Source organism: Bactrocera oleae, chromosome 2 (genome assembly GCF_042242935.1).
Source record: "Bactrocera oleae isolate idBacOlea1 chromosome 2, idBacOlea1, whole genome shotgun sequence".
Lineage (NCBI taxonomy): Eukaryota > Metazoa > Arthropoda > Insecta > Diptera > Tephritidae > Bactrocera > Bactrocera oleae.
In genome coordinates, this window is record NC_091536.1 from 79833790 (window position 1) to 79859536 (window position 25747).

At 33.9% G+C, this 25747-nt stretch overlaps 1 protein-coding gene across 31 annotated transcripts in view; it reads right to left on the reverse strand.

Moving 5' to 3' along the window:
- Mical (Molecule interacting with CasL) overlaps nt 1-25747 on the reverse strand; it is an 83484-nt gene that overhangs the window by 25703 nt on the left and 32034 nt on the right. For 12 of the 31 annotated variants that reach the window (XR_011394903.1, XR_011394898.1, XR_011394895.1 and 9 more), the window contains 8 exons: nt 15879-15914; nt 4279-5263; nt 3826-4217; nt 3512-3744; nt 3145-3271; nt 2619-3076; nt 2493-2554; nt 1287-1535 (listed from right to left, as the gene is read on the reverse strand). Coding sequence is in view for 8 of the 31 variants with exons in the window: in XM_070105801.1 (XP_069961902.1) it covers nt 1287-1535; nt 2493-2554; nt 2619-3076; nt 3145-3271; nt 3512-3744; nt 3826-4217; nt 4279-5263; nt 5481-5644 (2670 nt within the window). In the remaining 23 variants the exon portion in view is untranslated. The other 19 variants (XR_011394910.1, XM_036369200.2, XM_036369199.2 and 16 more) reach the window with 11 other exon arrangements.

The window sequence follows — 25747 nt, forward strand, 5'->3', positions numbered from 1 at the left end:
CAGTTCGTCGGAGGTAGGGAAGTGGAAATGGGGAACAGTGTGTGGAATTTTAAATTTTAGCAAAGTAAAATGTAGGAAAGTTGGTCGGAAAGGTTTTTATATATGAAGAAAAAGAAAAAATTATGATTTCAATATAAAAAATTATAGCATTTGTAAATAAGTTTTACAACAATCTAAATGGCACTTAATATTAAACAAAAGAGGTACAAAAACAATAGAACTTAAAACACTCTTAAACTAAAATTAATTAAACAGCGAAAACAAAACAAATTTCTAATTATACACGAATAAATTAGTCGCTTTCACTGGTTAGTTGCGAATACACAGAAACCCACAAAACCAAACATAACCGATTTAATGATTTCACATACAAATTATTACAAGGGACTCCATTATAAAACAAAAACATGAAAAGTATAGATTTTATGTCCAAAACAATACTCAGTCGTGGCAGCTTTTATATCAAAAACTATATGGAGAAATCACTTCAAACTGCGTTCAGCATACTATACCATGTGACTATATAATCATTTTTTTTTTATAATAGCTGTCGCCTGTATAATCTTGAATGCTCTTGTAGAAATCAATCAGCTGCCCGGACAACAACTTAAAGTAACACATTTGAGTAAAAGCATTATGATGTAAACTAGTTACAAATAGGAAAAGTTCGGCAAAGCAGCGAACAGAGCCGTAACGCCAAATTATTAAAATTATTATTGTTATTATTTAATAACTTCAGAATTTATAATGAAAAGTATCTATGGTATACAACAGAAAATTAGGGAAGTTTACATAAAAAAAAAACTTTTCTTGTAAATTAATAATGAGGGCCAAAAAACATTTAGTAAAAATTAAGAATTTCAGTAATTCAGATATATTATTTTCTGGTTATAAAAAAATCGAGTTTCCACGCAAGCAGCTCAGGTCTATACCCTTTAAGGGCACAACTAATGAAAAAACTGCTTTTCGCCAATAAATAAGTATTCATTTAATTAATGAGCATTTGTGTTATTCAAAATCCAAACAGCATGTTATTAAAATTTCTCAAACAAAATTCTGAAATCTCAGTTTAGAAGATAATTCATTCAATATTAGTTATCAACGAATAACGGCGATTATTGCAACACTCAAATTCAGCAGCATTGCGCGAGTGCTAAATAGGTTAGCAGGAGCATTTAGAACATGTAAATAGCATTACACCATTCACGCGATCAAACATGGTGGCAGGCAGAAGTGTAGGCAGGCAACAGTAAACAAGAAAAGTACAACAACTTTGACTATCTTACAGGATACAGCAATTTGCGCTCCAAATCCTTGACGCGATCATTGAATTCCGGCGCATGTTGGCGATATATGAACAGTGAGTAGTCCTCAAACGCGGTCGGATCATCAGTTTCACGCAGCAACGTGTTGACTTGCAACATTTGCAAGCTCTTGTAGAAGTTCTGCGTCTGTTGATAACGTTGTTGTCGACGTTTGCTTACCCGCTCCTGACGATTTTGTTCGATTTCTTGTAGACGCTTTTGTCGTTCTTCCTAATAATTCGTAATAACAGCAATTGGCAAATTGAGCAGAGGGTCATTAGGGTGTACATATACTTATTAAATACATAAAGGGACCTGGCGATTGATTACGAACTGCTTCGAAAGGATATGCACAAACGTAAAGTGAGTAAATGAATATATGGGTTAATATTTGTATGGGGTTTTTTTGTTTTTAATGAAAACCAGAGATGAACGAGTAGGCAAAAGCAAACATTTGTATGAGTGAATGTAGTCATATTAGTAAAACGAATGGAGGTACGAAAAATGGAAAAACCATGAGAGTACATCAATAAAATATGGTGAATACCTCAGAATGTAAATCTGAAAGCTCATTTATGACGATGCATGTACTCTGATGACGGTCTAGCATAATATGAACCTTATGAAAATAATAATACACAAGCGTTTCGGTATGTTTTGTTTTTCAAATGGAATTATTTACAAATAATAATCATCAGATGCGATAAGATATACATATGTTTGTATGTAAAACTGAAAATATATGTAATTTTGTCGAGTATTGTATGTTTTGAAAAGTGATCGTGACTCGCTGATTAAAACAGCATTAGCAAATCGTTTTTAAATTTTGAAACTTGTTGTTATAACAATTTGTGTTCTAATAAAAGTATTTTTTGTATTAAAATTAATTAATTTGATTCATTTGATATTTTGTATTATTTGGTCAAATTAATTTTAAAGTTATTCAAATCACGTAATTCAATAAAAAGTGAAAATATAAAAACGTAAAATATTAGCAATTTCGAAATGTTTATTCATTTTTAAGGATTCCTGAAAATATGCTTTAACTTCTTTATTTAAAGTTTAATTTTACGTATGTTATGCTATTACTGACAATTTCGATTGCAGAAATTTTATTTAGATCACTTTTCAATGTCTGAAAATGTAATTTACAATAGCATCCTTTATTACCGCAATTGTGGTACTCACAATATTAGCAGCCTTCTCGACATTTCTTCTCTTCTTGGCACGACGCGGTGTATCGTTTTGACCTGCAATGAAGATATTTAATGAATTTTTTAATTTTGATATAATATTTATTGCAATTTTTCATACCTTGTTGTGGCGAATTAGCTGCAGCCGGCTCATTTCTGCGCACCCGTTTCACACGCTCCTCATCCAACACCGAGCGACGTTGCACCACTTGCGGCACGTCCACCATATCCTCAATGGGACTCTTTGTTTTCGGATATTTCGGCTTAGTCGAAAGTTGTAACAATTTCGAGAAGTCTGGCTGCGCATGCGCGTTGTTAATACGGTATTTTTCGCGCAACTCTGAGATGTCCATCTTTGGATGTTTCAGATACGGCACTTCACCGCGAAACACTTCACGCACTTGGTTCAAATAGTGTAGCCAGTGACGTGTATCTACTTTCTCTAGATCTACAGACTTCTCACCGCTCATGATGCGTGGCAGTTGGTATTCTGCTTCTAATATTCTGAAGGCAACTTCATTACGTTCAGCCAGCGTTAAGTCACGTGTTGCTGAGTAATCGATTAAGTCTGGCCGAAAACTATGAATTGTTTAAAAATAAATTATTTAAAAAATGCATTTAAAACACAACATGACAATATTGACTACCGGCTGATTAAGGCGCATAGTGATTTTCCATTTTTAAGTATGTCGGCAGGTTCCTGTAATTCCTTTACGAAATCGTACATATGGAGCTGAGTGCAAACCCAATGTAGCAGAGCTTCAGGCACAATATCTTTAAGAATTTTAAAAATTATAAATAATTGCTAAAAGGCATATGAACCAAGTATTAATGTAACGAATGAATATTTTTGGCTTTATTTTTAAAAGAGACAAATACAAACAATTCTGTGGTAATAAAATTAAGTCAAGAAAATTATTTGATCGGTAAAATGTTTGCATTTATTCATTCATTACAGTTAATACAGTGAAATTTTAACAGTCTGTACTTGCCGTCCATCTATGCAAGACATACCTGTGCTACGACGGGATTTACGCAACAATGCTGGGGCCTCAGCTAACGCTGGCGTTGTTATAACTTCGGCTATTGGCTGCTCGAATACTTTTGGATCATCCGAGTCAATGAGCGTTTTCACCTGGTAGGGACTGACGGCCGTGCGATTCAGATTGGGATACCTCGAGGCTGGATCTACCGTATAAGAACCTGTGTCTCGCTGTAAATTCTCCGGTGTGGTCTGATTCAGTAGCCTAAATATAAAACATATTTTAGTTTTATTTTATAGTTGACTTTTCTATTTCGTTAATGCCATTGGTACTACTTTATTTCACCTGTATATACTTTCACGCTGCGCCACAACGCCCAGAATACTATTACGCGGGTTTGACCAGAGTTTTGTCGCATACGCGGCATCCATGCTGGAAAGGAAACCACGCGCACAGCCCGAACCAGTGGGCCAAAAGGGCTCCAGCAGGCTGTCACCCACCAAGCATTGCAACAAACGATGGCCGTGCCGCAACATCACCCGACAGGATGTTTCCGCGGCGAACATAGATGTGAAATCGAACATGGCGACATCGGGTTTGCCATAATGATTCACAGCGAACTCAAGATTTGGCATTTGGTACTTTGTGGAGAATTCGGCCGCTTCTCGCGCATAATCGAGCAACTTTTCGGCGCTTACGTTGGCTGAAGCGAGCAGTTCCGCCGGATCGGAGAAATCCTAAAGAGTTGAAAGTTTTTTTTTTATAATTTCAAATGATTTATGTTAATTTCTACCTCACCTGTAATATAACACCTTTGTCAATGAGACTGTGTTTCTTCGCGGTCATAACAAAGTAGTGTGTCTCGTCCTTATAATAGACGATATTCTCCAAATCAATGCCCGTTTTCTCATATAGCTCCTTGAAAAAGGACTGATTGAATATAAACGCCACGCCGCTTATCTCCTCCGCTTTAGCCTCTGCCTCTGTTTTCTTATTTATAAAATTGGCTGTAATTGCAATAGCCAGCTTTCCACGAAACTCCTTTCGTTTAAATCCTTCCAGTGTGTTACGTTTACCATCGGCTCCGATTAAAACATCGAATTCATAATATGAAACCACATGATCCGCTGGTGTTAAAGCCGCGCGCCAGCCGAAGCCATCGCCACTTGGCTCAATTGTCCTCTCGAAGGACACATTCTCATGTATCTCGACACCCAACAGCAGCGCAACCTTCATTAATATGATTTGCAACTGCCGAATGGATATGTGATCTATGGAACCAGCACAAAATTTTCCATAAAATTTCTTTGCACCCAAATTGCGCAGATCGGTGATGACGAACGGCCACAAGTGCAGCACATTGTTGCGCGTAATGCGATCGCGCTTCTCAAGCACAACGACTTTGGCACCCAACAACTGCGCCTCAATGGCGGTGCGCATGCCACATGGACCTGCGCCAATGACTAGCACATGCGTGCCATTGCACGCTGTTCCTTTCGCGTAGACGCGATGCGCCGCACGTGCATCGAACTTCTTCCATAGCGCCTGCGCTTTCCACGAACGAATCTTCGCCTTCAACATCGGGTAGAATTCATTGATCGGGGCTGGTCGTAAGCCCAGTATGTCGCACATGTCACGATGCAAACCCAAAATCTGGCGCATTGTTGTTGCGACGCAGAAGAGATCGAAGAGCTCGGAGGCCGCGATGGCCTCCTGCTCGGTAAGGTACTGCTTTGGCGGCTTCTGTTGTGGCATTGTGCGTTGCTGTGTTGGACGACTCATGCTGAAAGTATAGAGCGGAAAAATACAATAGTTTAAAAATTTTGATACACAGGTGAATAAAAAAATGTTTATTAAAAGTTTTTACAGATTTAGCAATAATTTGTACTGCAATGCTAACGCTAGAGAGAACTATGTATTATGGCCAGCAATAAACTGTTTAAGGTAAAATACCCAACCTGTGCATGCCCATTTACTGATTGCAGATATTTATCACATACATATTTGCGCAAAAACAACAAGAGTCGTAAGAAGCTTCCCTACAAATGGTGTGCTCGTAAAATGTAGACAGAACAGGCAAAAAAATAAAAATAATTGTGTTTTCGATATGTATGCAAATTCTCTTTGTGTTTTGGAAGCTCCTCCTTAAAACGAGTCTAAGCATTTCTGATAACTGGCATATCCATAGCTGGCAATGAGTCACTGACCAACCCAACAAGAAAACGTTGAACCGTTCGAACTATGTAAAAAGGAGACAAAAACAAATCACGCACAGAAAAAATACTATGTAAATACGCACAATTTAAAGCAACGGTAAAGAGCGAGAAGTGCCAGAAAAGCAAATTCATCAAAATTAATAAATGCGCTTTTGGCAAAATAAAAAACTCTTGAAGACATCACTTAGTAGCCACACGCACTCATTCATTTGTCACCGGGACCTTTTGCGAGGCCAGGTCACTGGTTAAAGGTTGAAACACACCGCAGTTAATATTAATAACATACATAAGTATGCGACAGGTACTTTTTGGCAGAAATGCACACACATGTTTGCACAAACAAATAGTTGTTTTCAAAACTGTATATAAGCATACATACATACATACATTTGCATATGGGTATGTTGGCTCACGATTTAAAATGGATCTAAGGACAAAACACTGGAACTCTTAAAGCAAATTCTGGAAGAGCAAATACTAAAAACAAAATCCGTTCGGATAATTTTTAGCCGATATAAGATAATATATTTATGTCTTTTAGTCTAGAAAAAGAAAATTTACAAAATTTCGTGAGAGCAAAAATTCATAAAAGTTAGTAATCAAACACAGTTTCATTAACGGTCAGCTGTATTTATATAACTTTCTGCGATCTTCTAAAATTTTCTGAACAAGAACTGAAAGCGTCGCAACCAAATGAATTTAAAGAAAAAGAAACTCATGTGGCTATTTAATTGCAATCCGATCACATCTTGCTCGAACCGGTAAATTTCCTTCCAAGTTCGTAAATTTCAAATTATTTGTTGTGAGATTGTAGTATCGTGAACGAGTCGGTCAAAAACTCTGTTAACAATCTGATAACAACGAGAAATTTAATAAAGTTGTCCTAGTAAATCGTGGTTTTAGAGTTAGAGGTATAGAAGAGACTTACAGCTTATATTACCAAGGAACTCAATACATTTTACTTCGGGCAACAAAGATTATAAATGTACATATGTATGTACAATCGTAATTACCATAATTCCTACGTACGAAAAACAAGCATCTGCCACCTGAAGAAAATGAAGGTCATCCCGTGTGAAGTCTATGACAAGTGTGCGGAATTTTCTCATTTACTTTTGATATTTATTTTAACAGCTGTTTTTACCACGATCAAAGCACCATTTGACAACCAAAACAAAAACAAATTTCATGCTCTCCAAAAAGCATAACCGATATAGTACATATCTACATACAAATCTATGTACATACATATGTATATACTTATTCCTATTTATGGTATATACCAAATTAAGTACGTTTATATGTATGTAGTTCTGTGGTCATTTGATTTCGTTGGCATGTGCTGGTTTGGAGCAACGCCCGCAATGCTTGGCGCCCAAGTGTCACATTAGCGAATCCTCAAAGGAGGCTAGCGACAAACAAGCACATGTAACAGTCCTTTACCGCTCCCAAAATAAAAGCGTTTGTGGAAATGGCTGATTCTGCCTTGGCTTATTGATTTTCTCTGTGGAAAAACTCGCAACAACAAGAGACTGTTAGAATTTCTTTGCTCCGGCAGGCGTCATATGGAAGGAAAATTTTAGTTTACTCTTTGTTTAAATTTGCGCATTCTTAATAATATTTTTGTTGGGGCAGACAACATATGAATGACACAAATAAGCTTTACTGGTGTCAGAGCAATTTGCGCGGGAAAGGGGTTGCTTTGCGTGGGTGGTGCTGACGAGGCTTCTCGTGGTGATTCATCGCCGACAGTAAAATGTGCCATTTCAAATGTGAAAATTGTACATTAAAATACGTTTGCACGTATTAAAATCGATGCGAATTTAAATAATAATTCACAACAAGAGAAAACAGAAAATTTCTAAACATTTCGGACATAACAACAATTTTGGAGCAGCTTTCAAAGTTTTATATATTTTTACAGAATTTTTGAGCGAAGAAATGTAAACATTTCTATGAACAAATCCTTGTCAATATTTCCTCATATGTAACGAGAGAAAAAATTGGGAGGCGGGAGAGTGTCCGCTCTAACCAAGGAATACTTAGAAAAATATTCAATTAGCGTTTTGGAGTAGAAACTATTTTCACAATAATCTATTTAAAATCGGTCGAAATGAACTTTTTTATTATATATACATTTTACAAAAATTGTTTCGGTTTTCAATTCGGATCAAACATTTACGTTCGGTTCGCTTACTTTTCCGATCGTATCTACTTATAAACCATTTAATATCTCTGGTTTTCAAAATGTCATACAAGTACGTTCTTTAATCGATTACAAAAGCTAAAATTGATCATTTGAAGTTAGTAAAACATTATACCGTACGAATGATTTATCAACTAAATTATTTCAAAGAAAATATTCAGATTAAGTGTAGATATGTTAGATATGAAATAATCGGAGAGATAAAAATTAGACTGATTTATGAAGAAATGAGGATATACATATATGGCAAAAATGCATCGATGATTCAAGTAATTAAGGCAAATATTGATCTAGCAATCTGCAATCTGAACAAAGTAGTATTCCAAAAATAGCATTTAATAGAATGAAATAATGTATAAATGAAATTAAAATTTAGTTTTCCCATTTGTGTGCTCACAAAATTATAATATAGTATGTAATTATTAGGTGCGAATTTAGAAATGGGTATGAGTGTCTATACATAAGTACAATCGCTATTATAGACCAGTGGTTCAAGGTGATTGTTGCATTGGAGAATAATAGAACCGCATACTCAATACAAGCGACCTTGATTTCGTTGGTTTTTGCAATGTATTTGCAGGAATCAATACAGATTCCGTATTGCCTTAGATAGCGAAATTATTAGAAATACAGAAAGTGTTCGCTGATTCATATAAACAGTTCTGAAAATACCATTTTTCACAGGAAACACTCAATTTTCATTTATATGCACGTGTTTAAACTGTATACTATAAATATGCATAAGTTCAAAATATTTTTTGTAAGCAGATGCATTCATCTAATTTTTTGGCATAGTCACACCGGAAATATAGATCCATCAAATGTGGTCGGAAATATAACGCAGAATTGTTCAAAATTTGTAGACATTTTGAGCGCACGGTTGCATTTATGGGACGAAAGTTGTCAAGTTTGTCGCCATACTTGGTGAGTATAGAACACCAATTGGTCATTGGGATTGGCAACTGGCCAAATAACGAGAGATATGGTGTAACAAATTTACAAAACATCTTCATCTTCTGTCCTATTTAATATTTGTAAAACAAAATTATTTCAATTGTAAGATAATTAAAGAACATGCCTTTTTCCAGATGGCAAGTCCAAGCAGAACAACAAGAAGAAGTTTTGTCCAAGCAAATTTATTAAATAAATATAGTAAATACCTCTAAAAAACAATGAAAGATCATTCAATGTAAGCATGGCAAAAAAAATTTTCCGGAATACATAAATTATATTATATATATTTTAAATATCGAATTTTCTGAAATTCGAAAAAATAACCTCGGAAACACTGAAACATAATATTACTAAATCTAAAAATTTACAACTCTATTGAGTAGTAAAGTAAATTGGTCTCTTGAACCTTGAGAGTAAGTATCATACTCTATAGAGATTTTAGTGAACAAAGTTTGCTTATAGCGATTTACTTTTAATTATGATATTTAACTAATTTCTGGAGTTTGTACATAGTAATGTAATCAAAACTTGAACGTTATGGCAAATGTATTTGAATATTTCCTAACCTAAAAATCATATTTATCATGTATTGATAAAAGAAATATAATCCAAAGAAAATAGTTCGTGATAATACCTACATACGAGTATGCATATACCAAGATATGAATATTCACGTTAATGCCGAGCGATAAGAAAAATGCGTGTACTTGAAGAAAGCCCAGTAAGTGTTTCAGTCGATAAAATATGTCTTCGTAACAATAATATTTATGCTGTTATAACTGTTGTTTATTGAAATGATGCTTATCGCCTGTCGTTTGACATTACTCACAGAAAGGTTAAAACTATATAATGATATGTAATGTGATATATGTATACTGATAAAAATAGTTACATGTAAAAATGTATGTATGTACGAGTATGTACTATAAGAGAAAAAATTGTCATTAAACATTTTTATGCTGTATATAGCAATGCACGAGAATATTACAGAGTTTAATGTGGAAATACGAATTTAACTTTATATGCAGAGCTGCATTTGTACAGTCAGGGCGAGTGAAAGTTAATTACTTTATAGAAAAAAGAGTGTCTAATTTTTTTAAATCGTTACCTAAAATGCAAAATCACCTTCACAGGTTGACAGGAAAATCAATAAAATTAAATAAAACCATGCAATTGTTTATACGATATTTTGTATTTTTATTACAACTTGGCTTTGTCTGATAGCACAAGTTAAAATATTTGTACATGATGTAGTGAAACGTAATCAGTAAAAAAATCAATTACGCTTTTTGATGATACGTTATTTTGCATTCAGGTGATAAGTCACCGAATTTATCTGTTTACTTCTAGTAAATGCGCTTTTTTTTGTGTTTAAATCCAAGTCTTGAGGTAGAAAAGATATGAAAACAGCTTATGATACGAAGTCAAATTACTAAAATATATAAATTTAATGCTCTTTCGACCTTTCGACAGCTTAACTATCAATATAAGTAAAAGTGACTCTCTATTAACGAATGAATGTGGAAACTATAACGTATGCTAATGTAATATTAAAGTGTAAGAATATAAATATTGCTGAGAGAACAATAATTTAATACATTTTACGCTCCAATTTCATAATCAGCGTTTGGTAATATAATTTTAATACAAATGGCACGAAATTTTCAAATCTAATTTTAATTTCGTTTACAGGTTTCTTCCTCTTGACATTAATACTTATTTGTGTTAATAAAAATTAATTTCGTTGCACAAAGGCCATGTTGTAACTGCCACAAACAATTTGTGCCAACATTAAGAACCGTTGTGTAATAAATAGGCTAAATAAATATTTTATGCTTGAAAATTCTTTCAACACTTAATAAATTTACCAGACCGCACCAAGTCGGACCCGGCGAAATGCTCATATTTCAAATGGGGCGAACAACGCCAGTACAACGACAGACAACTGATTGATATGCTCATTCATATGTAGGGAGTATTTCATTTTTTTTTTAATTTCCAATCTATTCATAGACGATTTAAAAATACTTAAACGGGCAAATTTGCGGCGCAGCAGAGCGAATTAGTTCCGAATTTTGGTGGTGTGATGCCACTTAAAGTGACCCTGTCGAGAACACACAAATTAGAATGATACGACTAAGGTGTGTCGATATTAAAAATATAAAAGAAGTGAGTTATCTTTTTAAAGCAATTGTTTGTGAAAATATTATTTTTTTATCAAAAAAATCTTTCCAAGTTTTGTAATAATATGTTTTCCATGCTTTTAATTTATTTAATACAAAAAAAAGTTGTTTTCAGCTCTTCCAATCTTTTATGAGAATCAGCTCAATCATTTTCAGTGTCTCTTATCATTCAAATTTGCTTAGCCTTACTTTTCTTAATCGAACCGTTTTCGACTAAATATGGCGAAAATGTTACTTAGAATAAAAAGCAGTTTAAAACTCATGTAGTTATGGTCCCAAAGCCACTACTCGCAGTTATGTATTATATAAAATATATTTCAGAATATACTAAATAGGTACATTTACTAAATGCTTTTGCTTGATACCTATGTACCATATATGCAAAACTGCGCCTGCTTTACGTCTAAGTGATATTTCATGTGGCTGATCAAAAAGATTACAATTTAGATGCTATTTATTTCAATTCTTAGTCCGCGGATTTACATTTAATTGCATGTGTTTTGGCAATGTGCGGAAAAAGTGTGGCATTTTTATGAATTAAAATATTCTAATTTATAATAAATATGTTCCGACTGTTCTTGTTGTTGTGAATATTTGTCTGACAGTATTTGGTTTGTTAGCGAAATTAAATTAAATTCATTTTGGCTTTCTGCCATCTGTTGAAAGTTCACTTAAAATTGTTGCAAAATCAGTTTTTTGATTATACATCCAAACATCCTAAATTAAAAATTTGGTAGAAGCCTTGCAAAAGATACACGTTTAATTGCTTCACGACGTCTAGAGCAATTCGAGCCATATTTTCAAAACATAAATGTTATCTTGCTAGTGAATTGAACCCTAATTTGTGTAAATTATTAGTCGAAATTTTGAGTAATTTCAACCGAAGAGAGTTTTACAGATCGATATGTTCCATGGTCTTAGACTTTCTTGCTACATATTCTCACATTTTCGTTAGCAGATGTTTCAACTCTAATTGTTAAAAGCGCTGGCGCATTGAAAAGTAATTTAAAGCTATAAAAATAATTTATTTATCATTATCTCACACCCGAGAGGCTTAGGAAAAAATCTGCCTATTGATGCATGCGCCTTGTTTAAGTGCATCATTCATATAGGCGAAGTGACCCTTTCCGGCATACAAGTGCCTAAGACTGACAACTTGAATCTATTAGCCCATCGCAATTGCAACAATCCAACTAAAAGACTAACCATTCAAAGCCAAATAAGCAATTGCGGATGAAAGACACTTTGTACATGGTTACAAAGTCAAAGAAGATCCAAGTCGAAGCAAAGAAAATCGCAGAAGAAATGAAAATGTGTCATAATACTAATGTAATGATATGTAGATATCTATGTAGTAGTGTAATCTACGGGTAAAATAAAAGTAAAAACAACAACCACATACAAAACATTTACATGTTCGACTACTTGTATGTAAGTCAGTGGCAAAGCTTGAGTGCAAATATCGGCAGCAATTCAAATCAAATTGTGTAACTTATGATGATAAAATTGTGCGAATGCGGCAGCAAACATTTTAATATGCATATAAATTATATACATATATACATACATAAGTGTGTGTGTACATGGCTGTGATTGTGGCGGCAGGAAGCACTTTAATTGAATTCAAATCAGCAATGCAACAACAATTATATTAGATCGGCCAAATCAATTGGCGTGCTTCGTGTCAGAGTCAGCGCACAGCTTTTCTACAGTCTAGCTAAGGCTAAGCGCAGAGTAGAACAATAAAGAGTAAATAAGTATGGAATAAAGAGGTAATTCTTATTTATATTTATGCCAAATCGACAGATTTCTGAGTTCTATTCACTATATACAATTTGCCTACTTTGATTTGCTATAAACTGTGTACTGCGCGCCAGTTTTGTTTTTTACCCTCAGGTGTTTATACATTACTTGTAACCAGAGTCAAACTGCTAGAAAAGTCTCAGCAATCATGAAACCCCAAAAACTTATGCATATTGCGTTATTTCACTCATCGCTCCAATGTGCACTCAGCCTCAGGCGCGAAATCGTTTATTAGAAATAAAGCTTGTGATGCAGCGGAAGAGCAATGCAGACGCGTTTTGCTTCAATAGACTTACTGGCAGAATAATGGAGATTTTCTTGCAAAATTCTTGCCTCGTTGCCTAAAAGCTTTGTTTATTTTTCTTCACCTACATATGTACATTTACTCTAGTATTTCTTATTGAAGACAACGCAATGCAGACAACACCCCGAGCAGCTGAGTGCGAAACATAGCGTACTTCAGCCACTCTCAATCTTATTTCTAGCTGGTGCAGTCTATAGCGACGCTGCCGTTGATGTGAATGTTGCTGCTGACGGCGCGTGAAAATGCCTCAATCGACGTTTAAGCGGCGCGCAGCTAGAATTTAGTGATTTTATTATTTCTTGGCGTTTATATATGTGTGTACGTTTATGCTTGGCGCTTGGAATTGGGTCACAATTGTACTTGCACATGGTCGTTGGTGGTGATGGCGTTCGTTCATCGCTGGCATTCAAAACAACGAAAGCGTTTCACGGCGGGTAGTTTGTCGGCGAGAACACTTTATAGGTCTAGCGAGTTCAGAAATCATCGAAACAGCGTGTGTGAAAAGACCAAGCCATAAATTTTAATCGACTCGAAAGCAGTTTCTATTCAATTTCAAGTTTTTGATGCTCATCTCATATTGTGATCTCTGCTGAGTGAAGACATCACCTATATTAACGTTGATTTGCGTAGGAAATTTTGAAATATGGGGTATACCAAAATGAAAATGAAAAATGCAGGAGAAATATATGTAGATAAAAGTCTAGTATTCGTAAAGAAGCAGAACATATCACGTAATAAAAAGGTATAAGGAACTCGTGAAATCATTGAAAAAGGGATTTTGTATTATATTATTAATAATCTATCTAACAGAATGAATGTAATTTCATTTCTTCAATTATAGAATGCAAAATAACGCATGTAATTGAAGAGATCTTCTTAGCTGTCTTCAATTTTATCTGGATTTGAGTTTTATTTTCAACAAATCTCTCCATTTATCCGCACTCATAAATAAGGCACGGCACGGAGATAAACGCACATACATACATATATAGGTATGTACGTATGACTGTAGTATATGTATCCTTGCTGGCCTAGAATCCTTTCACTTAAATTTTTTTCCACATTCTGTGTTTTAAAGGTTTGCGTGAGCATTGTTCATGCATGCACACAATACACACTTACGTACTGGCATCCGCCTACTCATGTTTAACCTAATTCCGTTATGCTCTCAATAACATGTGGTTGTGCAAAGGATAAGCCAGCTTCCTGTGGGTAATGCTATATTCCATTAATGAGCGTTTCACCACAGTTAGCGTGGGAGTAACCCGATTGAAGATAGATGGGTAGATGAGATTTATGTACACATAAATACATATGTACAAATGTGTGTATTTACTTTTGACGATATATTAGTAAGTAATTATGGTAGATATATACAAATAAACGCGTATATCGAATTATTTACTGAAAAAATTTGAAAAATTTTATAATGTTTGATACCCAGTATTTGATGCCTAGGATTTGAATTGAGAACCTTTTCTCCCAAATCACCTAAAAATATTAATTCGAATATTTTTAAAAAACCGATGTTTTACAATATTAATATTAGTATTATTTCACTGAATAAAAAACTAAATTTATTTATATTAAAGTTTAGAAATACAATTTTGGCACATCTTGGGTTTGTAGTAAGACTACTAAAATTGAGCCCAAGAATATTAAAAAAAAACACTGCTCAAAACTTCTTCTCATTTCATAACTTTTCCAGTAGACCGCTGGCCCGCTATAAATTAAACAAATGCAATAATATATTTATTACACGTTTTTTCCTCCGAAATTGTGCTATATAGGCAACAGCCATAAACAACGAATATTATAGGAAAACAAACACAATGCAGTGTAAGCAGGTGTGCCAATGAGCTTTAATGCTTATAAAAATCGGCCAGCTGCAGAGGGAACACGATTTTGCTGTTTCTTATTCGTTCGTAATTTCTCATCATTTATTTTGCGGACTGTGTGATATAATAATGATCATAATGATGATGACCATATTATTTCAAAACACTATAATACGAAAACAATAATATTTTTATGAAACGGTTTTTATTTGAGGTTATGTAGACTGTACATGTGTACATTATGCTTTTACATATAAAAATTTACAACTTAATATGCAAATGAATTAATATCGATGTATATAAAATCACTTTATATGAAAAAAATTATATTTAGTTTTTGCAAGATATCTGCACATTCCTAAAACTAATATTATTAAGAGACAAATATACATTTATGTGACAAAATACATGGTATATACAGGGCCCACCATATTAAGTCGCTCAATAAAAAGTATGTAGAGCAAAGGTTTGAATTTATGAAGACTTAGAGAGCCAATTTCATGGATATAGATATTAGTGCCACGAAAATGCTTAAATATATTTTTCTAATTTTCGGGCTCGCCCTGTATAATAACATAAAATATGCACTATAATCACACAAAAAAAGGTGCAGTGCCAGAAAAAATTAAAGAATTTGTGTCAAATATGACATGGCGAGTACATATGTAAGCACTTTGTAGACAATCATTTTTAAATCCATGCATAATACATACATAAATAATGCCTTTATTCAATTAAGTTGTGAACTGTGTTAGTTTCATGGCAATTTTTATGCTTTATGTTGATGCCGAATTACCATTAATAACTTAAATACATACGTATATTAATACTACAAAAACTGTACGTAAATAAGAATATATTTTTTGTCGCATTTGCGAGTTTAATAGTACTTACATTATTCAGCCGATTTCCTGAAAAATCATGTGTTATCTGAAAGTAGAAAAATATCAAGTTATTTTTACTGCTCTAAACTGTATCTACATATATATGGATTTTCAAATGACCGAGCTCAGCAAATGCACTACTTATCTCATAAAAAATGTGTTGCAATGTTGGTTATCATAAAAAATGCATTATCAATATAAAGTTTACGTAAGTACTTCGAAATATTTAGTTGGAGAAGTAAGTTGTTTAAAGTTACTTTTTTATGTTTCTTCCCATTACTGATGCCCCACTAAACGGGTTATTCATTACATAAAAGTAATTTCATTCAGGTCATAAAAATAATCATAAATTGAAAATTATTGCGTTCAACAGGGAAATGTCCAAAATATATTTAACCTGTTTGTGACCGACATTGTTTATATCGAATGTACACTTTTTTGGCACCGCAGATTAATATTTCTTATGCATTTTTATACTCTGAACAGGGTATATTAAGTTTGCCACAAAGTTTGTAGAACCCAGAAGGAAATTCTATAAAATATATATACATCTATGATTAGCGTGATGAGCTGAGCCGATGATGATTTAGTCGTGTCCGTCAGTCTATATAATATGCGAACTAGACCCTCAGTTTTTGAGATATGGATCTGATATATTGCACATGTCATTCATGTGAAGCTGCACATTTGTCGGAACAGTCGATATCGGACCACTATAGCATGGAGCTGCCATACAAACTGACCGATCAAAATAAAATTTTTGTTTGGAAAACTCTAAAAATTATTGTCCAAAGCAACGCTACATTCTCCGAACATACTGTTCAGATCTGACCACTATAGCATACAGTATATATGTACAGTTGGCATAAATTAAGCCTTTAAATTGTCTAAAAATTATTACTTGGTTATATAAAATCCAATATAATGAATACAATAATATGTTCAGAAAAAAAGTATTTTATAAAATGGTTAAGTGTCGCGTTACAAGTACTTTTATCAGCCCACAGTTAGCTTATTTCAGTTGGATGACTGTAGATAAATAAGAGTTACATAATTGTAAAATAAAATTGATTTTCGAGTAGCGTCTAGCCTAATATTCTCAAAAGGCAACTAATAATTTAAAACTGTTGTTTGAATAAATGTGCATTGATTTAAGTATCACCTTACTTTGTTTACAGGGAAAATTGTGGAGAAGTATTTTATTACTTACTGATGTTATTGCTAATATGGGTATACTAAATTATCTTATTTCTTATTGCATTTTTTCCATATAGTGTAGGACAATAGTTTTTCCCTTTTAAAAAGTTTAATTTTTGTTTTTCATCTCTCTTATTATTCTTCGTGTCGGACTATCTCATATTAAAAATCAATGTAAACGGCGCCTAAGTGTGTGGATTTTGGCTCCTTGAGACGTTTTCTTGTTATCAGAACTCAAAAATTGTAGCTGAAAAGAAACTGAGGTGTATTTTGAGGCCAAAGCCAATGGTACTGCAAAAATATTAACAAAACAAGTAATGAAGGGATTAGTTCGGTTAACCGAACATTTCAAACCATTGCAACTTGCAATGACCAAATGCGGGTTGATTTTATTCATTTCTGCCATTACCACAGAAAAAGATTATCTCTGATTTTCATTAAAGTACCTCACATACCATCACCAATATATGCGGGATAAAGTCAACAGGATTTTTTAAAATCCTGATATTAGTTATATGGCGGCTATATGGCAAGTTTTCGCCCGATTTTATCACTTTGATGCATAAATACATACAATGTTATAAGAAAAACACGCTCTCTCATTTTCATTAAGATAACTCACATATTGAGAAAATTTTTCAATTAGATTTATGGGTGCTAAGATTATTGATCCGATTTAACCTATTTTTGGTCCACGAGCAAATTAATATCAGATAAAAATTCTCTCTGAGTTTCTATAATATATATCCCAATTTGACTAATATTTTCAATAAAAAGTTCGCAATAGGAATTGGGGTCCATATATATGGTCATAAGCTGGCACTATTCAAAGTCAGTATTCGTACAAAGTTTTATCTCGATACATTCATTGTATACTGGAAAGTAAAAGAATTAGACAAGTAGGCACGCTTGTAGTCCGATATCGTCCATTTTCATACTGAGTCATAAGAATATGAGAATAATTTTCTCTACCGAATTTGGTTGAAATAAGACGAGCAGGCTCCGAGATATGGGTTTTCACCTAAATGGGGGCGATGCCACGCCCATCGTATAATTTTGACCCCGGCATAAAGCGCCCTCTCGTGCCATCTCGGATGTAACATTTAATGTCTCTGTCGTATTTAGTTATTGATTTATCGCACTTTTAGTAGTTTTAACAGTACCGTTATATGGGAAGTAGGCAGGGTTATCATACATTTTTACAGTGTCGGTAGCTGTTTAGGAGATTTTTTGTGAGCGAATTTGGTTGTTATAGCTATAGCGGTTGAGAAGATATATACATAAAACCTCTAAGAGAGAGCAGTGCCATGCCCTTTTTTTTACTTTTTAACCCACAGGTGCCCCTTACTACTGCGATTTCCTGCGCCAATTTACAGTTCTATATCTTAATATACCTATATCTCACTTTTTACCCACGTTATCGCTTGTACAGATGGACAGACAGTCACTCGGATTTCAATTCGTCTCATCGTTATGATAATTTACCATATACTATATCTAACGCGATTATTTTGAGGTCATACAAACAACCGTTAGGTGAACAAAACTATTATACTCTGTCGCAACATTTTGCAAGAGTGTAAATATGGACGATTGCTATAAATGGTCTATTGCCCTAGATGACAACTAACATATGTATGTTGAATAATATTTAAAAGAATCGAATTTTATCAACAAAAGGGTATACAAATTTCATCCTGCTTGGTATATACGTTGTTAAAAATGTATTTTAAGGTTCTATGCCACACTCAGAATTTGTCATCAGCTGGCCATAGCACTATTTCTCGATTGCTTCGAGGCAAATAATGTCATATAAATAACCCTTTGATTTATTTCTCAAGTCTGGTATTCCAAATATTTTACGTTAACAAACTTTGTTGCGAAAACAAATTGAAAACAAGTGCTAGTATTTATATATCAATGATACACTTGATGGAATAGAAAAATATGTAGACATCTGCATTTCAAACCCCCAGAAAATTCGAAATCCATTTCTTAAAACGCAAAAATGCAAAATCTTTGTTCCGCCCATTTTAGTATGCATAATAAACCGAGCACAGGTGATAGAAACTTTCAAACACACATATTTTTGCATATGTACATGCATATATATACTCATTCCTGTACATATGTTTGTATGTACATATGTACCTATCCGCGGTAATCGAACTACGGCGAAAATTATAAAAACCATTGCGGCGCGGTGGCGGCTCGGCTTGCCCAACCTGCCTGCCAATAAAATTGGAAGTGTGCACCCAACCTGAATGTCTGATAGCGGTAAATAAAAATGGTAAAAAGCAAAACCACAAAAACATTAGATGCCATTAATGTGAGCCACAGTTCGGGCGCTGCCACAAGGTGCGAGGTAGGAATGCCGAGCTTGCAGAGTCAGTCCATAGCGGACCATCAAATTGAACTCAGCTCAGCTATAACCAAACATACCGCACTCAAGAGTCCAACGTGCAAAACAACAACAATAACACACAACTCGCCCAAATGATTTTCAGTGGCAGCGCTTTCTATGCTTACCTTGGTTACTCGGTATTGTTGCACGTACAGGCTGCAAGTGCAACTGTAGTCATCGTGATGTTGGTTTTACGTTCGCTGGTGAGGTGTTGCGGAATCTTGCGATCCCAAGAGGTCGATGTAATTACCAAAGCATGATTGAGTAGACGTTCAGGTGAGTTGACTGGCAGAGCTAAATGCTTGCATCGAAACGAATTTCAGGTTTAGAGATATGGATGTCATAGAAACATATTTCTACCATTATCGAAATTTAAATTTATTTGGTGCACCAGTTTGTACATGAAATAAGTGTCCAGATACTACGTTTGACTTAAAAGAACTATCACGTTTATCGATCGTTCACTAACAAAAAATGTAATTTTTCCTGGTGTATTGTTGACCAAAAAATTGTTTTCGTAAAAATCATCTGCAGTCAGGCTACTTGTAACTATACCCAAGCTCTTATATTATTTGCTAATTGACTAAATTAACGCCCATCAGAAAAGAAATTTATTGACAATATGATGACTAGGGTTGCAAATAATGCATTAAAAAAAATTGAAGTAACATTTAAACTACATTTTTTTTTATATTTTGTAATCACAAATACGGGATTAAAAAATATTTAATTCCAAAAATCGGATTGAAAAATAAAAGACAAAAAATTTGTATCTCAAGCATATAATTAGGAATTAAAAAAAGAAATTGTTTCAGAACATTTTTTCGCGTTCATTCAAATAAAAAACATCAGGATTAAGAAGTAAAGTTTTCAACTAAAAAATGTCAGGGTTGCATGCATTTGGTTGATGACTAAATATTATTCTTTTCTGGAGCCAGTTTTCTGCATTTGTGTTTTGGTCTGAGCTGAGGATATGCTGAGATCAGTGGTCTCTGGATAGTAAAGACGAATTTACCTGATTGACCAATAACATTTCGGGATTCTGAACAACCTTGGCTAGCAACACTATTAAAGCAATGTGTGGCGATAACAATAAGCTACAAATTTTACCGCTTACTATTATGAGTATTCTTTTTCTTTACTCATACGAGTATTCTTAAATAAGCAGTTAATTTACTGTATGTGAAACCATTTACATACTTGTATTCGTTTTGCAAACAAAACTAAATATGATGTGTATATGTACATATAACAAACCATCGATTAAATGTGAAGAAAAAACATTTTTTATTATAGTTATACATATTTACTGTAGAAACTTACTGGATTAAATATTACGATAATTGTACATTAATCTTCAAGGAATTAGGGTTATGCATACATACACGAGTATATATTAAAAACCAGAAACGATTATGATTCAGATGATATATATGTACATATATAAGTATTCGTATATATAGGTAGTTGCATATATTAATTATCTCTGTCACGACTTTATCGACTTAATGATGGCACCTTGATTAATATGTTATAAAACATATATCAATTAATTCTATATTCTTTGTAGCAACGTTAACGATTCAGAAACACAAGACAATTCTTAAAATTCCTCTCTACCTCTAAGGGCAACTTGTAATTTCTGTTTATAGATCTAACTATCAACAATACTACAAATGACGTTATCCCTGCTCAAACTTGCAAACGACTGCGAAGTTAGCAAACTTTTTAGGTTCGAATTTTCTTCAACAAAGTATTAATGGAAAATGTTTTCATACGTATACTATATAAAAGGGTGAATATTTCAAATGCATAGAAACATATGTATGTACATAAATATAGTTAATAATAAATGGCATAAAACTGTGACCTAACCCGAAAACAAAAAAACTGTCAGCGCCCATAGACCAACAACGAAAATTATAAAGGACTTGTGCAATATTGATTTTAGACAAAAAAAAACGTCGGTATTGGGGTAACAATAAACATTGTTTTAAAAACGTAGGAATGTGACGTAGACACACTTCAATATAAAATTAAATTACGATGAACAAATATTGATAACAAAAACTATATATGTATTGTATATATATATTGAATATGACTACAATATAACGTAAAATATTGGATTTCCTCTATTTAATTTAATTTTTTTATTTTAGAAAACAATGCAAACATTTACAATCAATCAGTTTAATTGATTTCAACTGTCCAAGCCCAGCAAAAATGAAAGTGTTACATTAGCCTTGATCAAATGCCACAAATTCCTTGGTACCTGTTGGTAGCCATAGTGAACTACACACCAATTTCTTAATTGCAAAGTAAACGAAAATCCAAAAAAAAAATAACAGATGAGCCATGTGACACACAAATTATTCGGCGAAATAAATAATATAATATAGGTGCAAATAGAAATAAATAAAAATACGCGAACATAGCAAAAGAATATAATCGGCGTCCACCAATCGAAACGCTTAAGCCAATAGATTACGTAGCGGAGAAGTAAATATTATGGAAATAATTTGCATTAAAGCGAAAATTAATAAACAAGCAATTAATGATTAATGCCTATGACATAATGTAGCATGAAGCTATTTGTATAGATCGTACACAAACAGATACATGCTAATTCGACAAATGCGAATAGACAATTTAATTTGATACTAAATAATAGTAAAATCTTATGCAAACACAAAAAAGCTAAACAAGATAAGCAATTCTTATTGCTTTTATATAGTAATTTAAGATGATAAATTTTATAGTACAGAAATGACAATTAGCATACTTGTATATAAAACAGAAGTTTTTAGTTATTTGTTTTACCGAATGAAGCGACTATAGCAATAAGAAAAAAAGCATACCGATTCCAAAAGAAAACAAATATCATAGAGATTTATTGAAGTACATATGGCAAGAGACTATGAGCTAAAAGTAAGAGTATTTACAATATAATTCAATAAAAAACCAACAAATTTGGAAGTAATGAAGAAACTGTAGTGGTAGAAGTGGGTGCCTCGCGGATCTGTGTAATAATATCCTTTGAAACGGGTGTTTTCAAAACCACTCGAATTATGTATGTTTCCCTCCCTCTACGAATCTTAAAAACACTTTCACATTCTTCAAAAGGTAATCTTTTAAAGGAACTCATATAAGACAAAAATGGAAATTACCTGAACTTTTCACAAAAAAAAAAAATTAATTTTTCTTTTTTAGAAACACTGAAAAATCCACAACGAAACTAACATTTTACTGCACATACTTCCTACGTTCGTATGTTTTTATGTGTGTTACGTCAAACTGTTACTTCATACACAATCAGTGTCCTCGTCATTCACAATCGACATTGATCGCAACCCAAAATTGGACATACAAAGCACGCGGCAAATTACACACTTAAAAATCAATGATACTTCTACAACAATTGAAGAGATCTACGAGCAACTGAGATTGATATGACCAAAATAGTTGCTACCGCTTAACCCTGATCTTCGTACATTTATGGCAGTCATTAATACAAACAAGCTGAGCGAAAACCATTTCCGATTTGAGAGCTCATCTACGAACACATGTCCGGAATCCAAAAATGCATAGTTGTACAACAACATTTTCGAGTGGTAGTAATTACTGTCACAATGTTTCATTTAAATACAATTAGTGTCTACTACTCTAGTTATGGAAGCCGCGCGCCGCACCACACACAGCGTCTTCATTTGACCCAGGCAGAGCAACTGGCGAATAGGTAGCGCGCATCTTAAAATGCTATTGTACGCTGGTCATTAATTAATTGTCGGGTCGTTCGTCTCAACTCAATAAGTCGCATTTGTGAACAAAAGAAATGATGAAATACATTTTCAACTGTCTACAAAAAGGCAGAGGACGACCGTCGCCGGGTGTACTTGCAGTGTGCGGGCATGTGGGGGGCCAATTAGACATTTGACTAAATTAAGATGCCTTTAAATTTACTGCCACATAGTCTTTGTGTGTACATGCTTATATGTAATATTTTAAATATATGCATGCATGTATGTATGTATGTGAGACTGTGTAATGCCTCGCTTGCAATGAGCGTAGACGCCGGGCGGATGTGTTGTTGACCCGATCTGTTGCACACAGCTCATAAGTTGATGACAACAAAGACAGTCAGAGTCAGTTAGCCTGTCAAGTTGCCTGTTTCTCTACCTCTCTGTCGGTAAGTATGTCGGTTTGTCTAACTGACAATTCATCTCGGCAATGAGATGATTCATGCTATCATCAAGTAAGTTTTGTTATGCTTCCATATCATTGACTCGTGTCATTGCATTGCACGTCGACATTGTTCACGGCATTTCTCACAAGTATTTTCCGCATCATTGTGTACGAACTACTTGTAATTGCATATTACCGACACTGGAAGGAAATACTACTGTCACTTTTTAAGTATAATTGTTATAGATTAATTTTAAGCTTACAAAGAAAATACATTTGTTGCAAGATAAATGCTTTAATTTTAAGATGTAGTACGTGCCTTACTACATTAGTGCAATGGAAACATTACTATCACGCATATTTATAAAAATTGCTTTGTGCTCAAAAATAAAAAAATTAACACATACTTTGTTATCTGAATATTTTTTATGAATTTGGATAACAAATATCTTCCTGAAGACTGAACTTCCTATAGCTTGTCTGGTGGTATTCTTCCTAGCGGGTATTTGAAAATTAAGTTTTGAGGAATACCAGCCTTCGATAGTTAGCTTTAGCACTACCGAGTTTACACTCAGTCCACCAAATAATACTTATTTCTGTCTGAATGCTAACTTAAAATGATAGAGAAAATGTTCCAAAAATATTAAAAGTATGAGGTATGTATGTTTTAATCACACACTAGTAGCGTGAAATTAAAAAATAACCGATTTGTTTTTTAATTTTCGAAACTAAAATTTTAATTCTGGAATGAACCGCTCTATCAGTTTATCTTTTACTCTTAGACAAATTATCCAATCACTACCAAATATTTTCTGCATGTTGTGTACCAATATACTAGTTCTACGGATATCCACGGAGAAGACCAGAATCACTGCAGATCGGTGGAGGATATTTTTTAAGCGTCGTCGGAGATCGCGTGTAACTCGAAATATATTGAATATTTTGGTGTATTCTTAATATATGTATGTATGTATAAATACGCTTTATAATTTAAAAGAATAGATACTGTAGTTTTTTTTTAAATGATGGAATGTTCCGACGCCATAAATAAATTTAACTTAAGGCACTCATAATTTTTCTCATTGCTTTCATTAATCACTAGTAAGCAAATGAAATTGAAAACAAACAAAGAAATATTCTCTTCACTCAGGTGCGGATAGAACAAAGCACTGAAAGATTGTTGTTGCTCTCGCTGAACTCGTGCACTCGCTTTGTTTTGTCTGAACGGATTTGTTTACATCCCTATTCCAACTAATAAAAAGCAACGAGTAGACCAACAACTGCTGAAAACCTGCACTAAATGATAAAGAAACGAGTTCACAGTGCTGGTAAACGGCAGTAACGAGACAAGAAAGTAAAATCAGACTTTTCCATTCAATAACGAGTTTGTGTTAAGCTTTTAAAATCGATAGATGATGGATTGAATGCTGGAGGGGAAATTGCTGACTGATAGACTGTTCGCCGTTTAACTGCATTTAAACAGCTGACTTGTGCAGACAGCAAATATGCATACCTACATATGTATGTGCAAATGTAAACAAAGCAAAAGCAAACACCACTACAAATGGAATCAGACATTGGACATTGTCAACGCCGCATTAGAGCGTGACAGCGGCAACTGACAGCTCGGCTCTGATTGAATTGAACGGAATCCCCCGCATATTTCGATAGTTGTTGGCATAAGTAAAATGTGTTTGTCCTTTAGAAACAACTGAAAACGGTGTAGATGCCATTGAAATTGGGGTGGTTGCAATTGAAATTTTCTCTTCCAACTGCGAAAATAAACCGAAGTAAATAAGTTTACATATGGTATGGTTGTATATGTGTATGTGCTTCTACTTTTGGATTGACAAAGTACACAAAGGTTGCTTATTGACGTTCAATGCTTATTTATGTGTGTTTGTTTGCGCATACATAGAATGCTGCCTAATTTCCCAAGATGGCAAACGAACGACAGCAGCAACTGCGTAGTCAATGTACAAACCAAAATCCATAAATGTCCAGCAGCAATGCGTAATCAAAAAAATTGTAAGCGTAAAAAGAAACAACAACGATAACAATGAGGCAATGCACTCGCAGACGTGACAGCAACG